General features: G+C 45.2%; 1 protein-coding gene across 7 annotated transcripts in view; it reads right to left on the reverse strand.

Moving 5' to 3' along the window:
- The window catches only part of LOC308141165 (oxysterol-binding protein-related protein 7-like), a 46,192-nt gene extending 21,862 nt beyond the window's left edge, over positions 1-24,330 (reverse strand). For 4 of the 7 annotated variants that reach the window (XM_080511211.1, XM_080511209.1, XM_080511210.1 and 1 more), the window contains exons 1-3: positions 8,098-8,239; positions 5,873-6,092; positions 5,137-5,277 (exon numbers count right to left, since the gene is read on the reverse strand). In XM_080511211.1, coding sequence (XP_080367337.1) covers positions 5,137-5,277; positions 5,873-6,010 — 279 coding nt within the window. In that variant the 5' untranslated portion in view covers positions 6,011-6,092; positions 8,098-8,239. Of the gene's footprint in view, positions 1-5,136; positions 5,278-5,872; positions 6,114-8,097; positions 8,240-20,704; positions 20,821-24,235 lie in introns of those variants that run through there. The other 3 variants (XM_080511207.1, XM_080511208.1, XM_080511206.1) reach the window with 3 other exon arrangements.
- Positions 24,331-27,945: the final 3,615 nt, after the last annotated feature.

Below are 27,945 nucleotides of genomic sequence, written 5' to 3' on the forward strand. Positions count from 1 at the left end.
GCCACTTCAGACACGACGGCCTGACTAACAATGCATGCAACTCACCGACACTTTTTGCCGAGACGATGGAGAGTAAAAACGCAGTCTTTCGTGCGCCCTACTGTGGCTCCGCACTCAAAGGGAGGCTGGCACAAGCTATTCAGCACCAAGTGCAGGTCCCATGTAGGGGCTCATGGAGCCCTGGGGGGGTGAAGTCTCAGAGCCCCCTGGAGAAACAAAGCCACGAGGCTGTGGCCCCCCCACTGTGCCATTGTCGATCTTAGCATGTCGCTCCGATATTGCAGCCACATAGACTTGTGGACGGAGTCGGACCCTTATCGAGGAGAGACTGCAGGAACTCCAGAACCTTGGGCACAGAGCAAATCACTGGGTCCTCCCCATGGCTCTCGCACCATTCCACAAACAACTTCCACCTGTTGGCATACTGGAGCTGAGTGGAGTGTGCTCTGGCATTCAGGATGGCATGCCTGACAGGTTCCGCACATCCACTCAGTAGGGAGTCGGGCCTTTCAGTGGCCAAACATAAGTGAAGGCGGTGGGGATTAGGATGCCAAACCTGACCCCCTGCTGGGACAACAGATCCTTCCTGTCAGGCAGACAACATGGATCGGTGAAACAGAGTCTCCGCAGCAAGGGGAACCATGTCCAAGCTGGCCAGAAGGGGGCCATCAGCAACAACATGTGGCCCTTCTTGAGAACTCTCTGAAGTGTCTGTCGAATCAGAGGTAGCAGTGGAAAGGCGTAATGGAGGCCCTCTGGCCAAGGGTGCACCAGCGCATCTTGGCCCAGAGGGCTGGTGGTTTCTCTCAGGAAAAACCAAAGGGTGCAATGGGTTGATTCCCTCAAGGCAAACAGATCGACCCCTACTCTGCCGAAAAGACTCAAAATCATGCGCACCACCTCTGGGTGGAGGCCCAACTCTCCCGGTGGAGGCTGTTGACAGGCAAGCTGGTTCAGATCCCCCGGTAGATACATGGCCCGCAGACTGGCCAGATGGGAGGCGGCCCACCTGAGAAGGTGATGGAAGACTTGCAGCCGTCGGGCAGACTTGGTCCCCCTTGGTGGTTTATGTGGAAGACTGTTGAGGTGTTGTCTGACCTCACAAGTATGTGTTTTCCCCTCAGGAATGGCAAAAAGTGCGGAGAGCGAGTTGCGAGTTCCAGCACATTGATGTGATCGGTGCTCTCCCGCACAGACCACCGACCCTGAACCATCCTGTGCTGCCAGACAGCCCCCCACCCGGAGAGGCTGGCATCAGTAGTGACAGTCTCGCGGCAGCCTGGGACCGTGCCCAACGAGACGCCTCTCAACAGAGGCGCCTCTCAACAGATATCCCTGTCTCTCCAAGGGGCCAAGCCAAGGAGGCACTGGTGTAACATCCTGAGCTTCCGGTAACGGTGCTGCTTCGCATCCAGGTGGAAGCCGTTCAGCCACCTCTGCAGGGGGCGTAATGACAGCAGACCCAGCGGGACCACAGCTGTCACGGATTTCAGCTTTCCTAAAAGTTGTAGGAAAGTGACATACGGCAACATCCTGTTCACCTGGAAGCGCATGAGGAGACGGAGAATGTCCCCTACCCGGTGAGAGGTTGGCCGTGCCCTCATGGTATCCAACGTCATCCCAATAAAGTTAGTCCTCAGAGGGTTCGAGGCACGACTTTTTGAAACTGACCCTGATGTCCAATTGGGCCACATGGGCAAGGAGACTGGATGTATACTGGGCCACCTGAGCTTGTGGCGGTGCACAGAACAGCCAGTCGTCCAGGTATGGCAGCACCTTCATGCCCTGCGACTGCAGGGGGGGCAAGAGCAGCTTTCACAAAACGAGTGAAGACCCTTGGGGAGAGGGAGAGCACACAAAACTGCCAGTGTCTGCCTCTGTAGGCAAAGCGAAAAAAATCGCCTGTGGTGAGGTGCAATAGGGACATGAAAGTAAGCGTCTTTCAGATTGACGGATGTGAACCATTCCCACCCCTCCGAGTCACTGTTCGTAAGACATAGTAGTAGTTGGCATGTGAAATGGCTAACTTTTAGATAGAGATTGAGTCCCCTCAGGTCCACTATTGGCCTGTATCCATCAGTATTTTTCGTCGCGAGGAAGTAGGTGGAGTAGAAGCCTCTGGGGTGTGACAGAAGATCTACTTCCTCTATTGCCTCCTTGGCCAGGAGGGCGGACAGCTCCTGGTCCAGTGCCAAGGCTTTTGCCAGGTCGCTGATGATGGTGGCTTTGGCCCGACTGGAGGTGGGGGGCTGGCATCGGAACTGAAGCTTGTACCCATGAGTCAAGGTGGAGACCACCCACGGGTCCGAAACATGAGCAGCCCAGTAACTGAGCTGCCGGGGGAAAAAACACAGACGGCCGGCCCAAAGGCCTCATTCTCTGGCCCTCCGGCCCCTTGGGGCCTTAGAGAGATGGTGGAGGGGACCCTCAGCTTGGGTTTGCCTGGGTTGCAATGGAGCTGGGGTGTGAAAGTCCCCGGTCCCTGTCCCAGATGTAAAAAAGTCCCTCCGTGAAAGTCGCTGGGGACCATTACCCTTACTGGGGTGAACCTGTTGTGGAGGGCGGACACGCGGGATAGTGGAGGGGCCCCGAGGTCTAACTGAAGAAGGCACACTCCGATTCAGGCTAGATAGCTGCTGTCTTGTTTCACGCACCCTGACGGTCCTCTCCAACGCATCAACCGCGTCAGAGCCAAAGAGCTCCCCCGGTTCCACCGGAACACTCCGAAGAGTTCTACTTGATGCTTCTGTCAAGGGGGACTGTGCCAGCCACACCTGGCGGCGTGCCTGAGCCAGGAAAGACATCCTCCGCCCAAGTTCTCGGGACATGAATGCAAAAGATTGTAACGCTGCGTCACTAAAGCTCATGGCAGAAGCGTCGACACGGCCCTCCTGCAAGGAAGCCGAGAAGGCAAACATAAGGTGAGCCAAGGAGTTTCCAATACGTCCAGCCTGTGCACCAGTGTTATAGGACCTCACAAGGAGATTCTCAGTTACTCAATATTGAGGTCGAGGGGACCTCACAGATGGTCGAAGAATTTCCTCCAGCGACACAATGAGGGACGCTATTGCTGGCTCAACATTGGGCATCTGCTCTAAGCTGGCTCCCTCCTGCAGCATCGTGCATGGCTAACAGAGTTCGGCTATCCGACGAAAGTCGGGAGAAAGCACTCTTATCCCTCCAGCAAGCATGTAGCTCCCTCAAGTAGTCCACTGATGTGGGGACCGAAAAGGCGGTTGAGGGGCGACCGCGCCAGAAGAAGGCACTCTCGGAAGCTGATTGAGCTTGCTGGGGAAGTTCTAACTATAGGCGCTCAAAGGCGATACGCATAATATCCTGCATCGAGCTATCCACTGTCTTACTAAATGAGCTCCGAGCCGAGGATGGGGATCTCGGCTCCGAAACCATAGAGGACCGATCACCATCATCCTCCCGGAAGTGAGAGGCTGAAGCTGCCAGAGAGAGAGAACATCATCCTCCCTGCTAAGCACCGGCAAAGGTGAGGTTGGTGGCCCCGTCACGTCTGTGGTCATGGCGGGGGGTGCCACTCTTGCAGGAGGGACCTCATCTCCGACAGTTCTGCATGCAAGCGGTCCACTTCCGAGGCAAGCTGTCGCTCAGCTTTCGCCTTCTTCCTGGGGAGGTCAGTCCCAGTGGCAGACATGCGACGGCTTCTCGAGTACCTAGGTTGGAAAGACGGAAGCTGTCCGGGGGGGGGAGGGAGGGAGGGGACATGCTCTACAACAGGAGCCACCTGCTCCAATCTAGACACCCTCAGTGCTCGAGGCATGTCACTGCAATTCATGCACGGGTCGTCAGATAAGCCCTCTCTAAGGTGGTCTGGACCGAGGCACACTGGACAGAGGTCATGGCCATCACCGGCCTCAAGGAGGGCACCACAGGTAGCACAACAGTGTGAGCCCTCCATGGTGAAAAGGCCAATTAGCTCCCGTGTACGCGACAGGCTGCGGGAAGGAGGCACATACACCTGCACAGCAGACGCACGTCGCACAGCACCAGCGGCTTGTGCTTCACACGAGGCTATTTAGCTTCCCCGATTAATAGTCAAACCGTGCAAGCTGAGAGCAGAGGAAACACACCTCTAACACAGCATAACAGTCAGCTGAGACCTCTATATATACGGCTCTGTGAAAGCCACAACGCCGCAAGCTGGGAGAGGGGACGTGAACGCTACCTTCACCAGCAAAGGCTACAGTTAACATCCAGTTAACTCGAAGATATATCAACAGAAGCACCATTAAGCAGGGGGAAGGGGGCGCGCACGCCACCTGACCAAGCAGAGCTGTTGTAATAACACAAGTGGTAGCGTCAATAGGCAAACAACAAACACGTGTGTTAGCGTAGATCAGTGCGGCGCCAACACCAGACTAACCGGTCCCTCACTCCACAGTGGATGTACTGGTCACTACAGCACCATAAAAGAACAGAAAAGGGTTGTGGGCAGCACACTGCCGTCACCGTCTTATGAGTCAAACGGAGGTAAAGTGACCCACGGGGGAAGAGAGCGCAACCGTGAGTCCTTTGAATTTCTACTGCAGCTGTAGAAACAGCGGCATGCTTGGCACGCGAGAAGAAAAAACGGAAACTAACCTCGGGTGACAGCAGAACTTATTACCTTTCTTGGGTCACCCAGGGGTCACAGATGACATCATTGGTATGCATACTCATAGGGGACATTCAGTGCTTTAAGCACCACCTCTGGTGGTCAGCAGGGATGAAATAGAACCACCTTTAAAAGCATAGAAGTACAGCGATGCAGTGGCTCCTGCTCTCGTCTCACACAAAGGGACCCTGGTTAAAGCGTTGGGATTCAACCATGTCTCAAGTGAAATTGCCTGGTTTTTACCGGCAACATTGTGAAAACAATGCAAGTTTCCACGGCAACAGTAGGAAAACTTAAAACATTGAGTGAATTACATAGGAAAATGTGGATTTGTGAGGAATTCTTGGCAAATTATACAAAAAAAAGCAAAAACTCCCTATACTGTGGACAGTAAAGTCAACCACATTCTGAGGTCTGAGGAGCTTGAGGAGGTTTTGACGTCAAGCTTTGAGGAGGAGTTTGAGGAGGTCTGAGAAGTTTCCAAGGAGCTGCGTGGCTGGAGCTGTGCTCACCTTGTGCCATCCTTTGAGTGGGTACTTCCTCTTCTTCATCAGGTAGCCTTCACAGATTCCAGGGATGCTGAGGTCCAGAGATGATCCAGGAACCAGCATCTCGGCGGTCTGCAGGTCGTCCATCACCTCCCAGTTCCCAGACTGACAGAAACAAACAGGAACATCTCAAGAGATACAAATTTTCATTTTGTATACATTTGAATCATTTTGTTTGTTGTGGAGGAATTCACCTCTGCCGACAGTAAAACTCAGTTTAAACCCCTCAAGGTTTTCTCTGAGGTCACAAAGGTCAACTTTCACCAACGTAAACATTTTCCCAGTAGAAGAAAGGAATGTGGACAATTTAAGAGAGATTCAGTCTATTTGAAACATTCCTGGGAGCCCCACCAGGAACCTGTTGCAAATAGGTTTGGAACAAATCTCTTCGGAAAGTGGTTCATGAGGAGTGGATAAATAAATACACTGAGTAATTGATGTCGCAACCAACCCTATACAACCAGATTAACCCTTTATCAAGCAGGTGAACATTTTCAGCAAAGCATGCATTTCTTCTCAGAGACCCACAGTGAATTCTTGAAATAGATTTTTTTTTAAATGTCCTTCAAAACAAAGCTATTTTTGCCCTAAATTAAAACAGATTTTAGTGATTTCCCTATGAAGATGTAACCTATGTTAGTTGATTTGAATAAGGATAGACCCTGCGATGCGTATGGACGTCCTCTGCTGCTGGCTTCACCTGTTTCAGGTGTTTGGACGAGCCCGAGCTGCTGTTCCGCGAGTGGCCTGGTTTGAAAGTGCTGGCCGGAGACTTGTCCAGGATGCTGCTCAGGGATTGGCTGCTGTTCAGAGGGGGCGGGCACACCTGAGGGTCCATGGGGGCGATGAAGAGTGGGTAAAGCTGGCTTAACAGAAGGGGTCTTCACAGGGGGTGATGTCTCATGGCAAAGCACACGACACTGCAGAGGGAAACCAAGCAACTGTGAAGCCAAAATACAAACTAAATTCACTCATTTGAACATAAAAGTACATTTCTCATAATATTCCTCAGTAAATATTTTCTTGGAAATATTTAGTCAAAAAAAATGGATAAGACTGAAATTAATCACGTATCAATGCTGTGCAAATACAAAATGAATTCAATGAATGAAAAAGTGAAAACACCATTAATTTGCCAAAAACAAAATTAACTATTTATATATATTTAGCTTTAACTATAAAGACCAAATTCTTCATACAGATTTTCATCAGACAGACACCAAGATATCTTAATTTCAAATTTTCTTAAGAGGAAAGATTGTTTTATGCTAATGAAACCATTTTTTCCAGCTTTTAATTCATTAAGATTTACAACTTAAGTCCCTTTATATCTTGTTCAACACAATTCGTTCATGCTAATATAAATGAACTGGAAACTAACACCAAGGTGAAACAGGCAGAAATCCTGTCAAACACTTTTCACTCAAACAGCTGAATAAACAGTGAAACTTGTTTTATATTTCCAGCATATGTTATCTGCTTATGTTATCCAGGTTATGTTATCTGCTACCAATAAGAGAATATCTGCCAATAACATCACAATTTTAAATAAAATAAAGCCAATGATGGAACAACTTTCATATAAAATGTAAACAATGTATATCCTCAATGAAATAGCATAGCCATTGGCTCATTGGCTGCAGTTATCACATTTTAAGACAGTTTAAACGTCCTACTTCGACTACTGGCAGCATGTTATTAGAATATTGGCTTTAATAAATTTGAAATGACAAATTATTCCGTGACTGGCTGCCCCAGCCGATATGCTAAAGCTAATCCTACTATGAGGTAAGTGCATGTCAAAGAGGAATCAGTTGGCTGAATGAGTCACAATGCCAGATATAGTGACTATTTTATAAAAGCAGAAATGACGGATGCTTTGATTGGTAGTCGAGTCAAAACTTTGTAATGTAATTTTTTCATCCATCTATGTAAATGATACCTACAATAAACCAATTCCAACCACTGGGAAAGTCTTGTTGTACACGTGGCACATCAAGGTTTTGTAAATCGATGTCATAATGGCGTCAGATTGACACTGTTTATTGTTGAAAAAGATTTAATCACTGATTCAGCACGGCACAGAGTTTAGTTGAACCTGTTGGGCGGAGACTAAAATGTCTCACCTGCCATCTATCTTCCATTTTCAAGGCTCCTGAAAGACATTCTGACAATGTCACAACAAGTTTTTCTCTGCTTCATCTTCTCTACGGAACAAAATCAAAGTGCGCGTCTGGATGGAGGAAAGAAAACTCGGTGGTCAACGCCAGCTGGTTGGAGCTGCATAAACCGGTCCAGCAGCGAGCAGAAGCATGAAGGCAGATCGTCCATCACTCGCTGGCTCTTCCTGCCCCACAACCCTCTCCCACCTCCCACCCCAGCACAGGAGAAAGACTTCATTGTTGAGATTCCTACACCGAGTCACAAGAAGCTCGACCAGATTCCCCGAGACACCAATTGCTACGGGCTGGCAGCCATTATTGTGCCAGCACGTTTTCACAAAAACCAAGATAATAGTGACGACTTCCTGTTTGTGTTGCAACTCGAACTCCTTCACATCATCTGAAGACCCTCAGCAGTCAAAAGGCTGCTTGTAAAACAAGTAGAAAACACTTCAGCTCCATCAAATATTCACGTCTCGAAGACATGATCATTTAAAAAGAAAGATCAATGAGACGCAAGGTTGTGTTGAGTGCTACGTGATGAAATCCTTTGGAAGGTTTGTGAGTGATTACAAGGAAAATAAAATATTCCACATTTTTAACTGGCTTCAAAAGGGGAATTGCAGGAGATGTAAAACAGCTTGGATTCTCTCTGAGATATGAGACCAGGAAACAGTGCCCCATTTTCACCCACATAATGTGGATTACAGCTGCAAGTCTATGAAACAGATCATAAATAGCTATGATAATAAAAGTCGTTCACCTGTGTGGTGTGATGTTCCGAGACTGTTTCCAAGACAGATCCGCAGACTTCAATGTTCCGTGAGCAGTGAGCATAGAGACAAACTTTCAAAGATGGTAAAGCTGGAGCAGAGGCGTCAGCTCTCTGCACCAGTCCTGTTTCCTGCTGCTCCACAGCTGAGTAATGGCGTACTCGGCAGGCCAGTGCATATCAAAACAGCAGGTATTTGGGTGGGGCGAAAGTCAAAAGTCTCCCGTTGCAGCTCACCAAACAGGCCTACCCACTCTGTCATCACACGGCGGAGTCACAAACACTGAGTCCTCGTCCCTAATCAGCTCTGTCCCAGGACAGCAGGCAATTATCACCATGACTGCAAGGTGTGGAACTTGGAGATCGAAGGGCAAAGTGAAGGCTGAATCACTTTCCTCATCTGTGAGGAATTTGGTTTCACAACAGAGCCATTTTAAGAAGCTTTACAAAGCAGGAACATCCAAATAATACAGCACATTTCAGTCATATCATGCTAATGCAAGGGCCCTTCATTCAGCCGTCCTCCAACCATAACAGTTATTGACTTGGCGTTTGAAAGGATCGGATCGCAGGTAACAAAGAGCATTCATTTCTTCTAAACAGTGTGGAGTCCCAGGCAGGAACGCAGTGTATGAAGAGTCAAAGTAGCACCAGCAACCTGTAAATGAGGTTTGATCCATAAATGAGCGAAATTCTGCTGGATGGGTGGGTTCTACCAACCATGGACCAATGGGAAGAGAACGCAGAATAAACCAAGGAGCCTGTTTTCACAACAACGTTCCAAGTCACAAGACCATTTTAAAAAAAGACTGCGCTCACAACAGTGCCAGACACATGGACGACGATGTAGTTGGTATGCCAGGTGCCAAGGAGGCGCCATTTCTTGTTTTTGTAGTGAAACCATGCATACATGTGTGCAGAGAACAAGACTCTAGGTTAACATGATGCAGAGAACCTGACATCCATATGGACGGATGAGGAATCAGACGCTATTGGAGGAGAATCTCACCTATAAAACTACCAATATAGACGACAGAACTAGAATCCGGACTAGGAGTCATGCTACTACGGGGACAGCAATGTTTGTTACTCACACACGAGCAGAAGAAGTACTTACCACGGCAGCGTTGTACATGTGCAGTGACGGCGCCCCACAGCCTCCAGCTGTCTCTGCAGCGGGGAGTTGTGAGCATGAAAGAAAAGTTCCACCTTGGGAGCCATTATGAAACAGTGATGATTGCAGACGGACACCTCAAATGTCACACAAGTTTTGTGGTTACACTCCTTTTCGTTGTTGTGCATACTGGGTACCTGAGGGATGGAGGGAACTGACAAGACGTGGGTGATAATTGGTGGCTTACTAGGCGAGTAAGTGGGCAGATTGTACAGGATGGGAGGGCTCATTATTGTGACAGTGGGTAAATGTTTTAACATTTACAAGTCAAGCCCATATATATGCACCAATGTATTTACAGTGAACCTTAGATGATCCTTGAATCATCAATTTCAATTATGAAAAAGCATAAAATCTTCACTAAAATCCCTCAATACATAAAACACTGACACCTCTCGGTACACAATGTAACCCAATCCACTCTATATCACGAACTCTAGTATCACACTCACTTCCTTCTTCCTAAAAGTAAAACATCCTTTCCTCGTCTATTGTTTAGTTGTTTAAAGGACCATATTTGTCTATATCTCATGTTCCACAGTCCATCTCTGCTCATGTGGATAATAATGTGGCTGATCCAGTAGAAACACTCACAACTAGTGAAATTCTAGTATTTCTTGGACTGAGCTGACATCACCTCTCATGATGGTGGTTCTCAGCTCCTCCACCTCCTCCACCCTCACGGAGACTGCAGCCCAGCCCACAGCCGCCTCCTCCACCCCCTGGGTGACGTAGCCAGCAGCTCAGCTGGTAGTTGTAGTAATGTACTGACACATCTCGGCCCTCCTTAGTCTTTTATTGTGGGAATAGCAGCAGGTTTCAAGAGGAGCTTCTGAGGAAGTCCAGTTTCAAAGTACCGTAGTTCTGGAAGCTTCTTTGGTGAAGAGTCGCTCACAAACAAACATTGTTTGTGGAAAACAACAACAAGTCCAGACACATTGGCCGCTGTGCTTCTTCTTCCACAAGACAAATAGTGAGGAACCATACTGGTACCTGAAAACACATTTTCTCCAGTGGACATGAAGGTGAAAACACATTTTCTCCAGTGGACATGAAGGTGAAAACACATTTTCTCCAGTGGACATGAAGGTGAAAACACATTTTCTCCAGTGGACATGAAGGTGAAAACACATTTTCTCCAGTGGACATGAAGGTGAAAACACATTTTCTCCAGTGGACATGAAGGTGAAAACACATTTTCTCCAGTGGACATGAAGGTGAAAACACATTTTCTCCAGTGGACATGAAGGTGAAAACACATTTTCTCCAGTGGACATGATGGTGAAAACACATTTTCTCCACTGGACATGAAGGTGAAAACACATTTTCTCCAGTGGACATGAAGGTGAAAACACATTTTCTCCAGTGGACATGATGGTGAAAACACATTTTCTCCAGTGGACATGAAGGTGAAAACACATTTTCTCCAGTGGACATGATGGTGAAAACACATTTTCTCCAGTGGACATGATGGTGAAAACACATTTTCTCCAGTGGACATGAAGGTGAAAACACATTTTCTCCAGTGGACATGAAGGTGAAAACACATTTTCTCCAGTGGACATGAAGGTGAAAACACATTTTCTCCAGTGGACATGAAGGTGAAAACACATTTTCTCCAGTGGACATGAAGGTGAAAACACATTTTCTCCAGTGGACATGATGGTGAAAACACATTTTCTCCAGTGGACATGATGGTGAAAACACATTTTCTCCAGTGGACATGAAGGTGAAAACACATTTTCTCCAGTGGACATGAAGGTGAAAACACATTTTCTCCAGTGGACATGAAGGTGAAAACACATTTTCTCCAAGTGGACATGATGGTGAAAACACATTTTCTCCAGTGGACATGAAGGTGAAAACACATTTTCTCCAGTGGACATGAAGGTGAAAACACATTTTCTCCAGTGGACATGATGGTGAAAACACATTTTCTCCAGTGGACATGAAGGTGAAAACACATTTTCTCCAGTGGACATGAAGGTGAAAACACATTTTCTCCAGTGGACATGATGGTGAAAACACATTTTCTCCAGTGGACATGAAGGTGAAAACAGATGTGGAACAACAAAAACAGCAGTTCAATGTGAAGCAGCAGAGACTGAGATGTGGGCGTGTCTTGTTTTGGTTTCTCCTCATGTCAATCTTCCTGGAGGCGGGGCTTCTCCAGCTCTGTGACATCATCAAATAGACTCAAGGTGTTGAGCTCCCCCACCAGGTAGAACAGAGAAAGATCACTGTGAACTCAAGCTGGAGGGAATCAATGATAAAAACACTTTGGGGATTATATGAACCCCAAATAGCACTTTTATCATGTTTAAAGACCAGAAAAGTCCATTTAGTATAATGTGGGGCCTTTAAGGCTAATTAGTCTCGTGAAGAACAGCTCACAGCACTCTGCAGCGTAGGGCTGGGCAATATGGCCTCAAATCAATATCAGGATATAGTGATCAGTTCACCTTCGTAACAATAAATGGACGATAACTACTCCACTAGATGTAGCAGTTATATTGATAGTATGACTCCCCTGGACCCATTTATTGCCACTTTAAAATGATTGTAAAACTACAGTGCCTGAAAATAAATCAAGAAAATACAAATTAAACACTTTTAGTTAAGATTTATTGAAGAACTGTGAGTGGTATATGTGGCACTTGCATTGTATTGTATGTTGTCCCCCACCCACCCCCTACCCCCAACTCTCTCTCTCTGTCCATCTATCTCTCTCTCTCTCTCTCAATCTTCTCTCTCTTTGAGAGTTCCGACATCAGAAGTCTCTCAATCACATCATATTGTCTGCCCAAGCTGCTGAACAGGACAAGGGGGAGAAAAAAAAAAGATTTACTGAAGAGCTGATGAGCCCAGATTACTTGAAAGTAGGACTGAGGACAGAAGATTGTATTATATCTTCGTCTGTATTGCTCCTGAAAACACGGGATTTCTCCACAGTGATGTGAAAAAAGAGCTTCTAACCTCATTCTCCTGAAAGAACCGACATTGTGTGTAAAATGACTTTTCACGTCCAGCCAGACGGACGGCGCGTCGTCACGCTCTGGATGGAGGCGCAGAAATCCTGCAGCTGGCGTCACTCTGCCTCTGATTCTAAATACGGAGGATTTGCGTCGATGGCTTCTAAAGCCGTTCACTTCAGCCACCAGCAACTACAACTTCTGAACCTCCATCGCCTCCTCTCTCCACTGCTGTTACAGACTGGATGGGTGGAGTCAGGGACAGGCGACATACACACTCTAAACCAACCTTTTTCTTTATTTTTAAACACTGAATATACCGCCATGGGCAAAATGACCGCGGTCATTTTCGGAAATGTTGGTATCTGTAGATTTTCGGGTTATTGCCCAGGCCCACTGCAGTACCAGCTGTCACTTTCTACTGTCCTAAAAGTGTGAGAATATGTGCAGGAACCGTTCAGCACGTCAAGACAAGTAGCTACTGGTTCCAGTTCTCCCAGGACAGACTCTCCAGAATGCTGAGAAACAGGCTGAAACGCCCCCAACCGGAGCGCAGAGCTGCACAGATCAGCAAAACCAAGCCAACGACTGAACTCTGATCATCTGCAGCTGTGGCGCATTTACAACGGCTTCCTGTAATGAAACAGTGTTTCTGGAGCAGGAGCTTCCATATTGTTCTGGATAATCAATCTAATCCAAAGTTTAAGACGGATCAACTCACATCAGTTTTTACAAATCTTTCTTCACCAGGAGGCCCTTCACTCAGTTTACCTGGACGATGCACTTAGCTTGAACATTAAGCTGCTGTCATTTTCCATTTAGATTAGCAGCACTTAACAGGATGGAGCCAATCTTTGTCACAAATCCAGTAACATTGTTAGATTCTTTTTAGCGGTTGCGTCGAGCGGCGTTAAGCCAGCCTACATCTGGCCCCGTGGTCAGCCCACCGTGCGTACCAGGTGTTCATTTAGGGTGGAAGCAGCTTCCGGGGGAAAGTGATCAGCTGTTGGGAGGTGAAGAGCGGAAAAACAAAGTTGACTGCCGCGATCAAGGGATCGATCGAACTGGTGAGCTGCACGGAGGATCACTGACCAAATAAGACTGGAGACGACTGCCGGTAAGAAGCCGATATCCGGCCTTTCCACACGGACATTTGGTGCCGACGCTGCATGTTGCGTTCGTGTGCGCTCACAAATAGGAACTTTTTCCAACGCGCTCGTTTCACTTTAGGTGTGGACAGTGGCTGATCCAGCCTAAATGTTATTTATCTCACCGCGGTGTTGTTGTTGTTTGGGTTGTAAAGAGCTGCTACATCAATGTGTATATACAATATGTGTAATCTATTGTTAAAGAAAATGAATTATTGTGATGAATTGCACTTGAGCCGCTGAAATGCACTTTAAAGAATGTCTTGTATATTTATATTACTTCAAATCTCATAATTATATTTTATACTGCTTAATGAATTAAATGTCATGATTATTTAGGTTAAATGATTAATTGAGGAATAGGTAATAACTTGACTGAAATAGTTTGTATTTTAAAGTAAATGTATTTAATATATTGGATACTTGGTGAATTTATTATAATTATTATGCCATATTTCTGAAATATTGTTGATTGAAGTGTTTATTATAGTTTGTATAGTTACACTGGTGTTTGTTTGTTGAAGGTTTTTCACCTGCATAAAATAAATGAGGGAAAGAAATGAAAAGCCTCATGATTTGGGAGTGAATCCCAGCAGAACAGCTCCAGGAGTGTGAGAGGCGTGCACACACAACGCCAGGACTTAACACTCAGCATGGCCTTCTATCCTCACATATGCATCATGTATGAACAAGAGGCAGATCACAAATGTGAAAATAAACACTGTAAATATGGAATAACTCTCCAGTGATGCATTTTATTATAGGTCCTATATACTCCGAAGGGAAATCAGCTGACATGAACTCCAGTGGACCTCAGAGTTTTCTGGATGTACAGTATCCGGAGAGGCCTGATTTAGAAAGCTTGCAAACACACAAAACGGGTCCTGAAAGATGCGTACGCCACTTCCCACATAAAGTTTGTGATTTTAAAAAAGAAACTTTGCAGGAGAATGTTTGTGCCGGTACGCAAACTTTGAACCTTGAGCAGCACATTTCGGAGACGGGAACCTGACGGTGCTGATGGAGAGGTGGAGGATTGAAGCCAGATTCATCTCATACATTTAATATCTTCAAATATCAAACTTACTATTAATCCACATAATCATAAGCAGCCAAGCTGCAGTGGTATAGATGTTTCTTTAGTGGAACGTTACTGTTGAATCAGCAGTGATCCAGAGGATAGAATGGATTGATTATCAATGGTGACAAAGTGTGTAACAATCAGTAGAATTTCAGAGTAAACACATAAATGTGTGGTGACATCGGCTGTTCTGTTCCAGCTGCTTTTAATATGATTTACAGCTATAAGGTATAAATATACTAATCCGTATGAACACGTAACAAAGTGAGTCTCTGGGAAAGTCTCATGCAAAAAAAAAAACTTGCAATTGAGATGATTTACCACGAGTTACATGTGAAATAAAGAAATTATAGACATAGATATTTATACATATGTGATGCATGATACAGTATAGTATATTTTTACCTTCTGGCTGTAAAGCCCGATAAAAGCCGCTCACTTTTTGGCATAACACTGGTACATTCATGCGCTCGGGAACGACCTCCTCCTCCACATCCACCTCTCCAGTGACGGGGGATAAAACACAAAGTCCACTGAGCCTTTTCACCGTCCCTGCTCAAATATTTAATAGACACATAAAACTGAACTTTATCAGGCTGCTGTGTCTCCACCAACGCTGGCCGTCACAACCGTGAGGTTTGTTTTTGCACCCAGCAGTGAGCCCGGCCCATGATGTCACTCTCCTCCGTGATGTCACTCTCCTCCGTAATGTCACTCTCCTCTGACCTCCACTTTCAGATCAGATTCTTCTCCTCCACCTCTACAGTCACTGATCTCTGAGACTTTCACACTATTTCCAGTGGTGACGACGCGCTGCCGATAGTTTTTCTTTTATTAGTGATTCCACTACTGTGACACCAAATAATAGAATTCTCCAGACCTCTACCTCCTCGATGACTATTTCTCTCTCTGTAAAATTCCTTTTCTTTGTCTTTTCTGTCAGGATTTAGCATCAAATGCCGGCGATCAACAGCCTGATTGAGATGCAAACATACTGATGAGGGACTTTGCATTTGACCATTTATGGTAGAAAGTGACGGGAGATGAACCGTCAGCCTTCCAGGTGGATTGTGATCTGTAAAAGGAAAGTGCGTGCAGATGTGCATACACAGTTTTATTGAGCCAAGTTTGTTGGGACGCACACCATTTTCAGCTTTTGGGTGCACAAACATTTTTAGTAGGAATCCTATGCAATGTTTTATAAATGAGGCCCCTGGTCCTTAAGGTCGTGCAGATCAGTGCAGCTGGGGGCATTTCTACCGTCCAAAGGTTGAGACAATCTCTTTACATGATTTTAATCACGAACATGGCTGGTAAAAGCCATGTTCATGAGGAAATATTAACGGAAAACAAAAGCCTCATCCAACCAGCCTCAAAGCCCCGCTGTCAGAGTGAGTTTGTACAAACACCCAGAATGCAACAGCTACAGGAGAAGTTTTTTAGTACATATCTGTATTTGGCACCAGAAAGTTTCATTAAAAGTGGCTTCATGTTCATATTGAAGTCATTTTATTTAGTAATTGCTTCTTTTTGTGAAAACAAACATTTTCATCATGTACACTCTGCGTCACAACAAAGAAAAACATTCATCTTAAATGGTATTATGGCAATATTTTATTGCTCCAGCCCACTCAAGATGAAATTGAACTGTATGTAGCTCCTGAAATACTTTTCTGGAAGGAACATTGCCTAAAATTATACAAGTACATGATAAGAAGCCCTTTGTATTAATTCGGAGCCTTGCTCCAACTCTCAAAAAAGTTGCTTGGTTGAAGTCTTGGTGCCACACTTATATTAGACAGAATATAAAACATGATATCAGAGAGTTGGATTATGGCAGGTTGATGACTTTACTCAAGCTGAACCTCAAAGAACAGCTCTACTCAGGAAAGCAGTACCGATTGCTGAAATACTGGCTCACCAGAGATTCTTTCCCACTGCAATAAGTCTCTTGAATGCACTAAAATAGCCACTCCACCATCTTTAAACTACCTACAACCACTGGAAATCTGATCAAAATTGTAGCTCAAGTCTACAATAAAAAACAAAGAAAAATCAAGAATACAAATCAAACTGATCAGACAGAATAATTGCAGTCTCACATCATGACAACGTGATCTGCTGTTTGAACTACAAATTACAGCAAAAAAGTGAAGCTCTTAGCAGTTATCAAGTCATATCATTAAAATGAGCAAGGAAAGAATATTAATATATTCTGACATATATGATCGCTGAACTGTGCTGAGCTGAGAGGTCTTCTTTTGAAAAATGTAATAATGCATTTGTCATCCAGCTTTCTTAAAAAGTCGGCCTCGTACACAAAGAATTCCTGTGTGCTGAAGTCATACAACCTGGAACGACATTCTCTGCTCAGAAAGCAGGACAGGGGAAGTTGCTCTACAGCAGCCATGACAAGTATGTGGTCGAACCAGTAGCTCAGAAAGAACGCAGAGTGAGATAAAGCTCAGAGCTCCAAGCAAAACTACAGAAATACAGGAGAAAAGTCAACGGCTGCGACGGAGCCAGAGCCAAGACCAGGTTTCAACAAGGCCAACTCTTACTGGAACCAGCTTCACACCTCTTCACACATGCACTCGGCCTCAGAGTGATCCGTCTGAACCGGGACAGTCCTGTCCCAAACAACTGGTTACCATAGTTACTGACCACTACTCAGATCCACAAGATGAACGCTCCCCCAAAGACATGGGCTGATTTTTCTTTTTCGTGTTTTAACAGATGAAAATCAAGTGACACTTACCAAAGTTCTCTTTTTTGTTTTGGCTCCACCACAATAGTCAAATACAGTTGTTCTAGAAACCATTACTCATAAGCAGAACCACAACAAAAGACACCAAGCCCTTCACTATTCCCGAAAACGCCCTTAATTCACCCCTTCCTGCCAGTGATGGGAGTAATCAAAGGTGAAGACTGAGTCGAGACCAGCGGTAAAGAATTACACATTTTTACTTTTCATAACACTATCATCTCAAAGAAACATGGCCAACCTGAAAACATGAACAAGAAGGCCGTTGCTGGGCTAGTCCCCCGCCGGAGGGCTTTATATTTTCTCACAAAGCCAGCTCTAAGGCAGCACACTTGGTACACTAGAGGGTGTTCCATGGGTCCTAGTAGATCATTATGTAGAATCTGAAAGGTCTTCTTCATAAGCTATGTCAAAATACGTCTCCAGAGCCCAAAAGGTGTTTTTATGCACTTAGTGACCCTGTGACCTGATATGCAAATTAGGTCATGGTCACCATGGTGCCCCTTCTCCCCAGGTGGAGTGTCCATGTGTGAAGTTTGGTGACTGTGGGCCCAGGAACTGCTGAGAAATGAGGAGAAATGTTTATATGGAAATACATGTATTGGGCAACCATGATGAGCAAACTTCAGACCCTACCAATCTTCAAGGTCAAGGTCAGGTCACTTGGTGTACTGGAGGTTATCCCTGGAGTGTGTATCATGTGTGTATAACATTTCAGAGCCCTAGCTCAAAAACCTAGGCCTCCAGAGCCCAAAATGTGTTTTTAAGCACTTCGTGACCCTGTGACCTACTTAATATGCAAATTAGGTCAAGGTCACCATAGCATCCCTTCCCCCTCTGAGATGTATCCACATGTGAAGTTTGGTCACTGTGGGCCCAGGGGTTGCCGAGATATAGGTAGAAACGTTCCAACGGACGGACGTACGGAGACTGTTTCAAGATCCCCCTTCGGGGCCTATCAGCCACGGCGGGGATAATAAACCCTGAGTAGTGCACTGGTCTCTGCCACTTTGTGACCACATCATTGACCACAGGCATGAACATTCCTTCCTCAGTGCTCATGAGCATGAATGCCTCAAGTTTCTTCTGTCAAAGTGCTCCTGAGTCTGTTTTTAATCAAGTGTACTGTTGAGAAACTATCTATCTATCTATCTATCTATCTATCTATCTGCCGATACTGATGGGATCAATCCCCTCATCACCACTGGCTCTGCTTCTGACACGAAATCTTTTTAAACATGATCTTAATTCTCAGTCCATTTTCATAAAACCTTCTGATCAGCTCAGGTGAGCTTCATTATTGGAGAGCTGAATCATCTAGAACAGGGGTGTCAAACTCCGGTCCTGGAGGGCTGCAGCCCTGCATGTTTTCCACGTCTCCCTCCACTGAATGTCCTGATGCTTCATCACCACCTTCAGCACAAAGCCAGAGAACCAGCTGCTCATTGCAATCAGCTGTGTGGAAGCAGGGAGACATGGAGAACATGCAGGGCCGGAGTTTGCGACCCCTGGTCTAGACTCTCAGGACATTTCTCATATGGAGCAGGTCACCATCCTATTCTTCATTATATTGAATATAATATGTTCTATCCTGTGATCAGTCCTGCTTGATGCTGGTGGTTCTGGTTTCTGAGGAGACAAAAGACGAGGTTTCCCAGTTATGTGGCGTTGCATCATACTATTGTTCAAGTTATATCATTTCATGTTATATGCTATAACGCTACAGAATGCATTGACTTGATAATCAAACAGTGGTTTGGAGGCAAAGTTAAACATCTTGCCCATTCCATAGTCATTTGTGGTTTCTAACCGTGAGGCTGGTTTTAATGAAGAAGTTGTCAATCTTGGCACATGCTGCATCCATTTCCAGATCTTCCACCTTTTTAGTTCCAGCCTTCTGTGCTCCACCTTGCTCTCTCTATGCTTTCTTCAAACCCACTGACAGTGTGCACGGGCGTGTTACGTCATCAGGGTGTGTCTGCAAAAAAGGAAGCCGCCAGTGGAGGGAGGTGGACGCGGCCCAGGAACAGCGGAAACAGCATGTGATCAACTCAAAAGGTGTGGAGAGAAAAAAAAAAAAAAAAAACACCGGCCAAAAACGCACACCGGCCTGAGCAGCCCAAACATGAGAGTGAGACAGGACACAGGAAATTGTCCCGGTCCACCCAATTAGCCACTCCGGGCCTGGGACTGGCCACGGAGACACAGTTTGGCCACAAGGAGCTGATATCAATGTGTTCAGCAGGACCCCGCACTGCCACACCTTCTTCTTGTTCACATGGAGTATGAATCGGCCTTTAGAGTTCAGCTTCTTTCACAATGTGGCGCTCCGGTGATGAGCATGAAACTTTGGTGGCCCTCAATGATCCACACTGCACACCACTCAAGATTCAAGCTTTCTCTATACATTTGTTCTAATGTGATAACAGATCGTCTTTACGGAGCCCCCGGAGGGACATGGAGAAAGAAAGAAGAAGAGGGAAAAAAAAAACTCTCTCAGGATCTCGCAAAACTACATTGTTATATATGTGCATTGTGTATGTGATGGACTAAAGCCCCGGTTCCACCGCACACAAGTGCCGGGACGGAGCGGAGCGTTACGGAATAGAGCCCCCGACCGAAATTTTGGGTCGCGTCCCCACTGCAGAGAGGAGCGTGAAAAGTGGGCGGGGCTTATGAGCTCCGCAGAAATGTGACATAACAGAAAAGAACGTGGTCAGATGTAGATCTTATGAATCCTCTGTTGTTGTTTAAATTCTCCACTTTGCACTGTTATTTTTTGCAGCGGGAAAAAAAAAAAAGTTATTTTTTGCAGCAGTCATTTTTTGCAGCGGAGAGCTGCAGCGCAACTTCCGTGTTTGTTGTGAGAGAGCGAAACCTCCGGCCACCTGCCAGCGGCAGCGACGTGCCCCGCACTGAGCGCTCGGGTGCGGGGCAAGTGGCCGGAGCGTTCCCCCCGGTTGGCTGAGGCACAGACACGGGAGTCTGAGCTTTCTGCTCAAACGCAGGAGGTTCTCCACTCCGGCGCTGATCGCGGTCTGGCAGCTCAGCGCCGGAACACGGAGGCGCCGAGCTCCGAGCTCCTTTTCATGGCTTCCGCGGTCCGTCCCCGCGATTAAGCGCCACTGACCGCGGCTGAACAGAACGCTGACCGCCTCTGGAAAGCGGAGCTGCCGGAGCGCGGTCAGCGCCGGAGACGAAAGCTCCAGACTCCGGTGTCCCGGACGCACATCAGCGCCACGGCCAGCGCAATGCTGCAAACAGAAAGCTCCAACGCGATGCAAAGTCCCTCCCCCCGGTCTCCCCCTGCCTCAAGTCGCTCTTTCACAACAAACACTAAAGTTGAGCAGCAAAGAAAAGAAAATGAAAATAAAAACAACCAGAGCAAAGTGACCACACTGACAGCAGAGGATTCAGCCGGCACATTAACATATTGAGGGCGTGTCGTAAATCACTGACCAATCAGCAGACAGCAGCTCAACCTCAGACCCGTTCCATGGTCCTGGTACCCCAACGGAAGGGGAGCGGAAAAGCGGTCCCCTTTGGAGCGGTCTGGAGCGGTTTAGACTGCATTCCTGTGGTGACACGTGAACCGGAACGGTTTAGACCGGTTTAGGCAGGTACTTTTTGTGCGGTGGAGACGGGGCTTAAGTTTGTCCTTTCAGAGACACCGTACACCCCACTGTTGTTGAGAAGCTACTGCAGTGGTGTCAAACTCCGGTCCTGGAGGGCCGCAGCCCTGCATGTTCTCCATGTCTCCCTGCTTCCACACAGCTGATGGCAATGAGCAGCTGGTTCTCTGGCTTTGTGCTGAAGGTGGTGATGAAGCACCAGGACGTTCAGTGGAGGGAGACGTGGAAAACATGCAGGGCTGCAGCCCTCCAGGACCGGAGTTTGACACCCCTGAGCTAAAGCCGATGGAGGACACCCACCCGTACGAGAGTTTTATTAAGTTTTGTTATTATTATTATAATATATAATAAAAAATATTTTTGCGAGATCCCAAGATAGTTTTTTTCATTTTTTCCTCCATGTCCCTTTGGGGGCTCCGTACGTCTTAATTATTCCCATTATAGTCATTTTTTAAAGAAAATATGAAAGAAAATGGCCTATATTTGATTTGTTTTTACAGTTTTTCCCCACTAAGGTCTTAATCGAGGAGTTTTTGCATGTTCAGTTCACCAGGGGCAAAAAACAAGACAGGTCTTGAACTAATCACTTTTTGAGGCATAATATGAAGCATCTCAAATGCCAAGTTTAATGAATATAGTATCTAACTTTATTTAACAGGAAATTCACAACAAGTAATCAGAGTCACTGAGCAGACAGTTATTGTCAACATCTGAAGAATAATGGTTGTATTGTTAAAGGTATAGTAGAGGATTTTCTTCTTCCGGGTGGATCATCAAAATAACTGGTCCTCCCAATTGTCAATCATTCTGGTGATATATGACGTAAGGCCGTCGTACGTGCTCGTCCCTGCAGCTCACTCCACACGGTTCTCATCATGCCGGTGGCCGACCCGACGCATTATTCTCCCACATTTTTACACAGTTTCACCCCCTCTGGTGCAAATCTTCTTGTAAAGTGAGCTTATGTGAGCGATGCCGACTTGTGACTTGTAAACAGAGCGTGCACGAGGAGAACTGGGCTCGTGCACGTCTCTCGCACGCGTTTTAGTAGGCGTTCCGTCTCGGGAGCAGGTAGAGCGTTGCGCATGCGCACTTTTTTCAAACGGTGGAGAGGGAGGTTCTTTCCTAAAATTCCTGAAAATCCTCCTGTATACCTATAAGTTTCTATTTTTCTAATATTCAAATTCAGTGGCAGGTCGTGCATTTCAGAGCCAGGTCTTCACTGCTGGTCTGAGTCAATCCAACCCTCAACTTTTTTATGGCTACAAAATCAATGTTACTGCAGAAATGCCGTACAAAAATCCATTGCATTACAGATAGATACTCGTGTAGCCACAATAAATACCTTTAGAACGAAAAAAATCCAAGTTCATGTCTCTTCTCCTGCTGCAGCTGCTTAAAAAATCTCTGCTTTTCCAGAAACGTCTGGGGGTCCAGGAAGGTGACAAACGTCAAATAGTATAATGGCAAACAATATAATCCTGAATCCTGCCATGGAGTTTGTAGTGAGCGCCAGTAAATTGCACCGGACCTGTGCTTGGAGCGCTGCGGTGCGTTCAATGACCTCTTGGAAAAGTCCCATCTTAAATTGTTTTGACAATAAATCTGCAACCAAATGTCTTTATCTTCTCCTTTAGTCATTGTAGGTTGACAAAACCGCTATCAAATAAACAACTATATTTTTGTTCGTGCAGTTAACTACGGCTGCAGCTCGCTAGTGCTGGAGAGTGACTCTCTGACCAGCCAATCAGAGGGCTTGAATACACTGACGTCACGTGAGGCCTTCTCAAAGGCTCTGAATCACCAAGATCAAAATCTGATCAGATCTTTTTCTTCGGCCTGCAGAGAGGCCTTGAACGCCTCGACGGCCCGCCACTGGTTACATTTTAATTTAATTGTTTCCAAAATCGCTGGAGTAGATGGTAGAGTTCAAGGATTTCCACCAGCGATTAACAACATTTCTATTCTATAGTGAAAGTGAACAACTGGTTCTCACAGTTCAGTTAAAGAAAGAACATCAGGTACAGAACTAAACTATCACCTTCACATCCATCTGATTAGCTTTAAGAGGCACTGATTACAACCAGGAGGAACCAGTGTGGTTGAAACTTCTGAAACCTACCTTCATGAACAACATGAGACAACCTGCAGAAACCGATCTGGAGATTTAGGATTCTAATGATGCAACAAACCAGGACTCTAGCAATATTAGGTTTCAATACAGTACATGTGATACATCTTTTCTGGGTAAATCAATCCAAGTGGAGAAGAACAGAAGAAGATTTCTCAGAAACGGCTCGGATTCAGACACGATTGGGGAAAGAAATCTTTGGCTGAAATCCTGAAAAAATGTATCCAGAAAGATTTGGTTCAAGGTTTTCTCTGACATCAGAGAAGATGACAATTGTCCTGTAAGATGATCCACAACAAAAAAATTAATGTTGAAAATTAAAGGGGTTATGAGAGCATTGAAATTTAATGTGGAAGGCAGGTTCAGAGGACATCCTTACACTTTGAGAGCAAGATAGAGACATTCCTGGATTACAGATGTAGAAGAAAGTTGATATAAAAAAATATCAAAGTGCTCAAACAGAGAAAAAAAATATCCAGATAGATCTCTTCTTGTTTTATTGCTTTTTCTCCTCAATAGAAAAAGTAGTAGAGGATCACTCAGAACATTGATTGCTCTTAAGGTTATGAAATCACAAATAAAGGTTGAAATGTTTAAGCTTTATTTTTGACAGGAACATTGATGACTGATGTGCAAAAATCTATGCAACTTAGAAGTGAAGAAATCTGGAAATTAATTCACTTTTTTCTCTAATCAACTCCGTTTAACTATTATTAATTCCAGCGACATATTTCACTTTAACTACTAAATTAAATACTGTGTGTTTATTCCGTGAAGATCTAGAAATAAAATGTCTAATGTTGATGCTGTCAGACACCAAAGACTGGCAAACGTCCCACTTTCTAAGAGAACACCTGGGAATTTACTCCTGAAGGCAGCTTCAACCAGCACACAACAACAGCTGGGTTTCACAGCTGATAAAGGTTATTTTGATGGAAGATGCTTATTTATGTCGTAATTAATACGGAAATAGTATTGAAAAGGTACAATCTGATGAAGAACAAACAAGGCAAACTGATAAATAAGTAAAATAAGAATAAAAAGCACTAACATAATAAAGGTCATGAACTGGGTTTGTCTAAAGCTCATGCAGACTTTAATTAGGACGATTAGTGACGCAGGAGACTAAAGCAGGGCCATTTCCTCACCACATTTATTGATCCACATTATAATCCAGATTATAAAGTGTTTCCAAGAATTCAAATGTGAAAAAAGCTTAAAACTCACCTGGGGACGTTTGTCATTTAAAGTTTGTTTCCTCTGGCTGCAAAGCAAAGCTCCTGTGTGTGAGTGTGTGTGTGTGTGTGTGATCACACACCTCCAGCTGCACCTGCACGAGGCTCAGAAGGTTGGTTCAGCACCTGAAGACAGATGCATCATGGGAAACACAGGACGCGTCAAACACATTCCCAATCGAATCCATGAAAATATTGTGAATATTTTGAACGTTTTGTGAGTTAAATTTTGTATAAAACTTATTTATTTAGATTTTTTTTGCAAATTCTTATTGTAGTCTAAATTTGTTTGAATAATAATAATAATCTTTAGTAAATCGTTAGTACATTTCTCCTTTGTGAGATCAATAATGGCTTATCTTATCTTATCTTATCTTATTTTAATCTTTCAACATTAATACTTATTGTTCTTTGAGCTGTGTTGCTGAATTCTCCATGTGGATCAATAAAGAATCTGGTGTTAAATGAATCCTCTCATCGACTTCAACAGTGAAACATAAGGTTTGTGGGCCAAACTATATCTATCTATCTATCTATTTTTATATATATATATATATATATATATATATATATATATATATATATGTGTGTGTGTGTGTGTGTGTGTGTGTGTGTGTATATATATAAACCAGTTCACTGCAGGGTCCCAACTGGTCGACCACAGGGTTTTTCAATCTTTATTAATTGTGTTTCATTTTGCATGAGCAAACAGATTCAACAAAGAGAACATACTGTAAAATCTCTGATGTAGGGACACAATAAAGTCCAAGAGCCAGTGTCCCCTGAAGACAGACACCCACTCTTCACAGGTCAAGAGGACAAATAGTGATATTGATATTATAATATTGAATGAACCAAACACCAAATATTCTTATGCAAAAATGCAATATTTAATATGTAAATAATAAAGTTAAAATAATGTTTAAAAATCTAAATATTTAGACAATCACATTTATGAATATCTACAAAATTAGACAACCGTGACTTTGGAAAAGAAAAGATATGTTCAAACAGTGTAGTTGAATGACTGCATTGATCAGACACACAATCGATCAGAGGGTTTCCCAAAGTGATCTTGAATGTAAACACCTTGTCACCCTGTTTATGATTCCTTTGACATGAACAAAGTTCTCAGGGTATGAAGTTGTAACTTATGTCTCCTATGCTGCTGAAACGTCACCACAGCCCTCCGCCACGAGCGGCGCTGTTATCAAAGTGCCGATGGCCGTCACTTCCGGTCTTCAGCTGTGACCGCACACTTACTGTACTTTGTGACCACGGAACGACAATTCCTGAAGTTCCACGGTGAGTTACCGCAGCCCGTTCTTCATTGAATCGGTGTGCCAAATGTTAGTGATGGCTTGATGAAGCGTTTCCACACTGTACTGACACTGTGTGGATACTGCCACTGAACACTGCCCCCTGCTGGACCTTTAAAATCCCTACAGGCGACCAAGAAAGATTCAACTGACACTGATTTGATGACCGAGTATATACAATAATAGAACTTAAGTCTTTGTATTTTATATTATTTCATGTCTTCATCTTAATTTAAAATATCTTTGATATTTTTAGACACAGTCAATAAATGATGTGAACATGTATCATAACATGAAAATCTAAGTGAACGCGTTGTGAATGACGATGCTCGGGGACTGGGACTTTTGTTTTTACAAATTTGTATTCAAAAAAATAAGTTTTTCCAATGTTTCGAAATGTAGTCTGTTGCGCTTCTTTGACACAACGTCTCCAGCTGTGGAAAACACCTGCTCACATGGCACAGATGAGGCTGGAGTGCAGAGAAACTGTAGTGACAGGTGGAAGAGGTTTGGGTAGTTTGACTTTTGGTCGTCCCAGCATCACAAAGCATCCTGGGACCTGGCAATATTGCCCTCTGCCAGGTCTCTCTCTCCTCCTGGACGGCAGCAGCTGTGGCACTTTTGGTCTGCCTGCCCACTTCCATGTCAAGATGTTGCCAAAGGTTATCTAAAGAACAACAAATTGTCATTTTAGTACATGATTTACAAACAACAACAACATTGTGAATGCTGAAGAACATGGCTGAAGTGGGTGCAGACTGCTGTTGAGAAGACGGTCCTGGCTGGGGCTCATTGTGTCCGATTACAGACACATTCTGCCTGCAGTCGACTGACGGCCTCATTGCACTTGGAGGAACTGCAGAACCCGAGTGATTTAAATGTGGGGTCCAGAAGTGTTGCTATGGTAACACACTGAATGACTCCAGACTGGAAGCAGTGTCTGTGACTCCACGCTTCAGCTGGTCATGGAGGTGTATGGCTGCCTGTGTGTGCAAGGTTGAAGCATTACGCTCTAGTGCAAGATAGAGCATTCTCATCATGGGGATGACCTTTGACCCCGACACTCGCCTCTCTTCAGACAACTCCACTGTGGCTTGATGGAAAGGAGCAAGCACAAGAAGTGTTTCTCCTCTGATGTTCTGCTCACCAGCTGTCAGTGGAGTCACATCTGTCCTGAGGCCAGAGGTTCCACACTGGTTCCTCTCATCATGGAGCCTTGACAGCATTTCATATGTGCTGTTCCAGCGTGTCGGCGCCTCATTGGTGAGCTTCAGGGTTGGTCGTTCCGTCTGTTGCTGCACATGAGCAAGCTTCTCCTTGGCTGTTGTGCTTGATCTAAAGTATGTGACAATGTGCCGAGCTCTGTGTCTGCTGGATGTAAGTGTGGGGATCTGATCACATGATCTTCTAACAATACATTTAGACTATGTGCAATGCAAACTGAGTGCCGAATTTGGAGCCGTCTCGTGGCTGCAATCATGTTTGGTGCTGCGTCGCTCACAAGACACTTTACTTTAGTGGTTCTGGCCCAGTCCTCCATCACGCCCCTTTGGACTTGGGCCAAATTGTCAGCAGTGTGATTTTGTGGAAAGTACTACACACCCAACACAGATGTACACAACTGCATGTTCTCATTAATGTAGTGACCAGTAAGAGCCAAGCAAGCCTCCATGTTCACAATGTCCACAAGTCAGCTGTTCTCCTCGCTGCCACAGCTTGCTGGACTTCCATCTTCACTCCTTCCCGTTCCTCCTCATACTTTTGGGCCACCATTTGTTTGATGGTCTGAGAATTACACCAAGTGAAACCAAACACAAATGAATATATTTACATTCAAGGTTAAATAAATTGGATATATCAACAACTACTTTAGATAATTCCTCCACAAACCTTTCTGCTTGTCAAAACATATGAGGGCTGAAGGACCTGAACCAGTTCCTGAACCCTTCAGTCTCCAGGATGCTGAGGGGCCGGCAGTCCTTCAGGAGGAAGTTCAGCAGAGCCTCGTCCAGCATCTGCTTCCTGGAAGCTTGATGGTTACACATGAAGTAAAGAATACATTAATAGGACGTGATTATCAATTAAGGAACTGAGTAAGTTGTAGAATAGCTGTATAGTAACTGTAACTGCAACTGTCCGCCTGGTGCTCCACGAACAACCTGATCCTGAACACCGCCAAGACCAAGGAGGTCGTCCTGGACTTCAGGAGGAGTCGCACGTCACACTCAGTCCCCCTTCACATCAACGGCGAGCTCGTGGAAAGGGTCCACAACTTGACTTTCCTGGGCACCGTGATCTGGGCTGACCTCTGGTGGTCTGGGAACACCTCGGCCCAGCAGCGGCTGCACTTCCTGAGGGCGCTGCTGGTGACCTTCTACCGATC

Source organism: Blennius ocellaris (assembly GCF_963422515.1).
Source record: "Blennius ocellaris genome assembly, chromosome: 16".
Lineage (NCBI taxonomy): Eukaryota > Metazoa > Chordata > Actinopteri > Blenniiformes > Blenniidae > Blennius > Blennius ocellaris.